At 44.7% G+C, this 5,879-nt stretch overlaps 1 protein-coding gene across 1 annotated transcript; it reads left to right on the top strand.

Moving 5' to 3' along the window:
* Nucleotides 1-3,649: 3,649 nt before the first annotated feature.
* Nucleotides 3,650-5,115, top strand: dmrta2 (DMRT-like family A2). The gene is made up of 2 exons (XM_037674665.1): nucleotides 3,650-4,100; nucleotides 4,223-5,115. Exons 1-2 carry the CDS (start codon nucleotides 3,650-3,652, stop codon nucleotides 5,113-5,115), a joined length of 1,344 nt encoding a protein of 447 aa, XP_037530593.1.
* The last annotated feature ends 764 nt before the right edge of the window (nucleotides 5,116-5,879 follow it).

Consider the following 5,879-nt stretch of genomic DNA (forward strand, 5'->3'; position numbering starts at 1 on the left):
TATATGTATGTATGTATATATATATATTTGTGTATATATATGTATATATATACACACTACTCATTGAACGGTTGCAGAAAAGTGAGGCCTTCATGGGATAATGTGATAAAAGCAGTGACTGCAGTTTTAGCCCTTTTTGAAATCAATGTTCAGTGTGAGCCTGGACTCATCACGTTTGTGTTAACTTGTGATGAGCCTATACCCCCCCCCCCCCCCGACTCCCGAGTGGATCTGCCCTTGAAGGAATGCACTTCTGCTGATCCACGGCGCAGTGGAGTCGCTATGAGGCGGCGGGTTAACCGCCCCTCTTGTCCCCGCGGTGCGGGGCCCATCATACACATCAGGCGTGTAAATGCTTGAGTGAACCCCCCCCCCCCCCCCCCCCCCATCTAACTGCTACTCTAACCTCTGCCTCTGTGTGGAGGCCGGCTGCAGCGGCGGGAGAGCGCACGGGAGGGGACCCGCGCCCAGACAGGCCGCAGGCGGCGGCGAGAGAGGCTGTGGTGGAGGAGTGGACGGAGTGGGGAGGTGGGGGGGCAGCGGCAACATGCTGCTACATATGTTGGGTCAAGCATGGCCTTTGTTGTGATCCTAAAAAGGGTGTTAAAACCCCGCTCGTGTGTGAAAGAAATGAAAGCATGGCGCAGTTTTTCTGCACGCAGAGGCCTAATGAAGCGCTTCAAAGAATGTTGGGTTTCCTAAGTGCTCACAGTCAGCTTTAATTTGCACGGGGGGGACATTTTTAATTGGGCCAAGAAGAATAATACCTAATCCCTGTCATAATGCATCATTCTCAGACAGGACCTTTCATTTAGGACCAGCTTAAGTAAAAACAACTAAATCTGTGAAATTTAATTCTCTTTATCCATAAAACCCAACAAGTTCAGGATTTTATTTTACAATCTTACTGGGGACTTTCAGCTGCTTATACATTAAATCAAAACTTTCAGCTCGTTCAGACGATGGGTGTTGTGAATTTTGCTTCTTGTAACTTTATACTTTCAAAAGATTTCACTTTAATTACAAATATTTTCTCGAGATCTTTTCAGTTCCTCCAAAAACCCTTTCCATTCTGCTGCAGCACACCTGAGCTATACCAATTTTAACATTTATCTATCATTCTTCTACATTTAGCTTTTAGTTAGCCTTTAGCTACTTTTAATATTCAGCAGCTGTTCTGCTATATTCAATTTTTAGTCTTTCACCATGTTATTAACACTTGCTCATGCTACATTTAGCTCAGAAAGTCTTTGCTTCCAACTGATGTGCCTTTGCTGCTTTTAGCTAGTGTGTTAGCTAGCTGGCATTTTGCACTTTAAGCTCAACTTAAAGGTAACTTTTAGCTTTTAGCTGGTAGGTTACTTTAAGCTTTTGCTTTTAGCTGACTTTTTGCTCTTTTAAACAAACAATATAGCATTTTAGTGTTTAGCTTTTAACTGACATTTTGATACTTTAGGCTTACAGCATTTTTCTACTTTAAATTTAACTGAAATGTAACATTTAAAATGTAACATTTAAAATGTAACATTTAGAATTTAGCTGGCATACTACTTTAAGCTTTATGATTTTGTAACTTTTACCTTTTAGACAGTATTTTGCTTTTTTAAACATATAAAGTTGTAATCTTTAGCTTTTAACTGGTATTTTCTAGCATTGTAGCTTTCTGCTTCTTTTAGCTAAAACAATTAAGTTTTAGCTTCTTCAGCAGTTCTTAGCACTTCCTCCAATTTTTTTTGGTCAAACTCCCAGACCAGGACAATGTTCAGCCTTTTCTGTTCTTATTTTGTTTTTTTATTTTTATTATAACATGTGGACTCACCTCCATCTGAAGACGCGGGCTCTTCTCTCTATTTGCAACTTTTTCCTGCGTGAGTAAAAAGTCAGTTTTCATCCGAGCGAGATGCAGATAATTACTGTGAATGTCAAAAAGATGTAGTTTTAATATCGTCTCCATTAGCCTGTTGGCTGGTAATTAAGGTGCAGATGACAGCGGCGAGGGAAACAGATGGCATTTGCTTCCAGTGATTCAGAAAGTAAACAAAGAGGCTGAGGCTGCTGCTGCTCTTCATCACCGAGTCTTCCTCCGAGGAGCTGACAATTGTTGATCAGACAACGTTGGTTTTTAAATTATATTTTTAAATCTAAACTCCAGCAGTGGCAGCAGGTGTCTCCGCTCCTCCCATTACCGAGGAGAAGAGCGGACTGGTTTATTATTATTATTATTATTATTATTATTATTATTATCATTATTATTATTTAAACTTATAAATTCTATATTTAAACAAAAAATTCAAATGTTGTGCCCAAAATAAATCATGGCTAATTAAAAATGCACTTTTGTTTTAATTCCTTCAAAGCAAAATGTAAAGAAATGTTCAATTTAAGATTTAAGTCATTAAAAAATACATTTTTCTCGATGCTTTAATAAACTAATTGAATAAACTTATTTTTAGTCTATAAATCGTTTGGGAATAACAATTAAAAATGTAAAGAGAATTATTGGAATTTAATAGTTTTATTAATATTTATGTTTAATATTTAAAAGAAGGAAAAAACAAGCAAACAGACTGTTGTCAGTATCCATATTTAATTTATTCATAAAAAATACGAATTTTACTTTTATAATATTTGTCAGAGCTCATACAACTTTTATTTCTATAGATTTTGTTGTTAGAACAAATTTAAGAGGGTTCATCTGATTAAACTTTCCTCAGAGTGATCAAACAGATTTACTTCCTGCTGTCAATAACAGATTTATTGTTCACATAATAATAAAATCTGCCTTTTAATAAACCAATAAAATAAATAAACTTACCTTAAAGATGAGATTACAGCCACGCTTCATCTTTAATTAAAAAAAAAACTTTTTTTTTTTACAGCTCGACCTTTTAATGATGAAAAGCCGAAGCAAAATTAATGATTCCAACAAAATGATACAGATCAAACATATATTTATCAAAGATATAAGAGATATTGAAACGAATATCCTTCATCAGGGCTCATGGTTTGAACTTGTGCTGTAATGTTTGTCAAATCTGCTACAATGAATAAAAATCGTTCAAATTAATTTTTGAAAATATAAACTTGCATCGATTTGAGCTTTCCGGGAACTCCCTTCAGATTCTTAACACTTGATATTTGGAAAAAGAACTCAGGTGGACACAGTAGAAAAAAAAAAAAAAAAAAAAAAAAAAAAAAACCAGAGGCGAGCCAATCAGATCGCTCCTTTTCCCTTCGGCCAATGGCGCGCGCCACATTGTTGTCAAATTTGTCTAATGAAAACGTGGGAGCAACAATAGAGAGAGGAGAGACGGATCTGTATCCACTGACGATCTCTGGAGGAAGTTAGTGTCTCAACCCTCAACTCCTGGACAGTTTGAACTTTGAATCGAAGAGGAATGATCTCTTCTTCTTCTTCTTCTTCTTCTTCTTCTTTCGGCTCGGACTCGTTTCAGACTTAAACTTGATTGATCCGGTTTGTTTTACCTCCTTTCATCATTATTTCTAGTCTGTTAGGAGAAAGTGCTGACTTCACCTGTTGCGCGTAAAATGTTTGGAAGCGCGCGGCAGTTGTGATCAGCTCTGATTGAATTAAAACGTTCAGAAAGTTTATTTGTTCGTGTTTCGCTGGTATCGGTGAAGGCGCGCGATGGATCTGAGACCCGAGCTCCCCTCAGCCTCCTCGGCCTCTCAGGTGCACCCCGGGGCGGCCGCGGCGGCCTCCATCCCGGTGTCCATGGCGGGGAACCTGCTGCGCGGCCCGCCGCTCCTCCTGCGCGCCGCGGACAAGTACCCGCGCACGCCCAAGTGCGCGCGCTGCAGGAACCACGGCGTGGTGTCGGCGCTCAAGGGCCACAAGCGCTACTGCCGCTGGAAGGACTGCATGTGCGCCAAGTGCACGCTGATCGCGGAGCGGCAGCGCGTGATGGCGGCGCAGGTGGCGCTGCGGCGGCAGCAGGCGCAGGAGGAGAACGAAGCGCGTGAGCTGCAGCTGCTCTACGGAACCGCGGAGGGACTGGCCCTGGCCGCCGCCAACGGCATCATCCCGCCGCGTCCGAACTACGAGGTGTTCGGTTCCGTCAACAGCGAGAGCAACTCAGGTGAGCCGGCAGCGCTGGGGGGGGGGGGGGGGGTGGGGGGTGTAATTCTGTGCAGCAGGTGACCCGAACCTGCTCCATGTTCTGAAACATGTTAAACGAGCGTGCTCTGTTTGTGTCTGCAGACTCGAGCATGCAGAAGTATGAGCTGTTTCCAAAGAGCCAGCTGTCCGGGTCCAGCACCCCGCAGAAGTCCGCGGGGAAAGCGGCCTCCACCGAGGGCGACTCGGCCCCGGGCGTCTCCTCCCCCGACGGGCGGCACGGAGGAGGCTCCGGCTCGGAGAACGGAGACAGCGAGTCCTTCATCAGCTCGCCGGTATCCAAGCCGTTAAAGGACGGAGAGGAGACCCCCGGCTCCGTCAGCTCCCTGGGCTCGGACTCCGGCTCTGAGACCGACAAAGACGAGCAGGAGCCCTCCCCTTCCTCCGCCGCCTCGCGCCACATGAACGCCATCGACATCCTCACGCGGGTGTTCCCCAGCCACAAGCGGAGCGTCCTGGAGCTGGTCCTGCAGGGCTGCGGCAAAGACGTGGTGCAGGCCATCGAGCAGATCCTCAACAACGGCGGCGCGCAGACCCCCAACAAGTCCGGGCCGGGGGAGGAGCGGTGGACTGCGGAGAGGATGCTCCAGAACGCGCAGCAGCCTCCGCCCGCGTCCGCCACCGCAGCCGCGCCGACCAGGCCCATGCTCGCCGGCGCCATGACGCTCAGCAACCGCTCCGCCTTCTCCCCCCTGCAGCCAAACGCCCCGCACTTCGGCGCAGACCCGGGCACCTACCCCCTGGGCACGCACCTGGGACTGAACCCGCTGCGGCTGGCCTACTCCGCGCACAGCCGGGGACTGGCGTTCATGACGCCCTATTCCACCACGGGGCTCATGCCCACCCTGGGCTTCAGACCCCCCATGGACTACGCGTTTAGCGACCTGATCAGGGACAGGACGATGTTGCACAAGGAGCAGAGCTACAGCGGCGGCCTGTACGGGCCTCTGGTCAACAACACGCCGGACAAACCGTGAGCGCGCAGCGGGCGGAGCGCGCAGCGGGCGGAGCGCGCAGCGGGCGGAGCGCGCACCTGTATTTGTAGCCGCAAGTGTTGATGACCTGTGATGTGTTCTGGCTGCAGCTCTCCTGTAAATATTAGGATTATCTGGCTTGTAGTCAAAACGTCTGATTGACAGAGGAACTAAAGTGTGTGACTTTAAAAATGAATTTTATAAGTTAGACTGTAAAAGTTTGGACGACTCTCCTCTTTTGTTTCTCATCCTGCCGCCGAGAAATGTGCGCAATCAAACCAACTTAGTATAAATAAATACACAGTGCAGAGTTTTAATGTAAAATCTGCAAATAGAAAATATTTGACGAATAAAACTCAAGTGGTGGTCAAAGATGAGAAACTAAAAGCAAACTTAGTTAATGACTTCCTGCTGTAAAACTAATTATGTGTAATTCATTGTTTTCTGTTATTTCAATATCTCATGTTTTTAAAATTATTTTCTTCAACTGTCTGTATTGTATTTTATCCTATTTTGGTAAAATGAAACACTATATTTGACTTCTTTTGTTAGTCAGATCAGATTCAGTGCTGGACAAAGTCTGTCCCTCTTGCTGTCACATTGTATGAATATGCTGCAAATAAATGTTATTTAAAAAAAGAAAAAGAGCCAAGTCATTTTTATTTCTTGTTAATTTTTGACGTATTCTAAAAAAAAAAACCATCAAATGTGTGCTGAGATGAGATTAACCCTGAAATTTGTGAGACAGATTTAAGTCAGATTATTTA

This window comes from Nematolebias whitei, chromosome 3, assembly GCF_014905685.2.
Source record: "Nematolebias whitei isolate Nwh7 chromosome 3, NemWhi1, whole genome shotgun sequence".
Taxonomy (NCBI): domain Eukaryota; kingdom Metazoa; phylum Chordata; class Actinopteri; order Cyprinodontiformes; family Rivulidae; genus Nematolebias; species Nematolebias whitei.

Excerpts from the sequence above, each read along its gene's own strand:
- dmrta2 (XM_037674665.1), top strand. The coding sequence starts at position 3,650 with ATGGATCTGAGACCCGAGCTCCCCTCAGCCTCCTCGGCCTCTCAGGTG. Across the intron at positions 4,101-4,222 it reads CAACAGCGAGAGCAACTCAG|ACTCGAGCATGCAGAAGTAT; the intron begins GTGAGCCGGCAG and ends TTGTGTCTGCAG.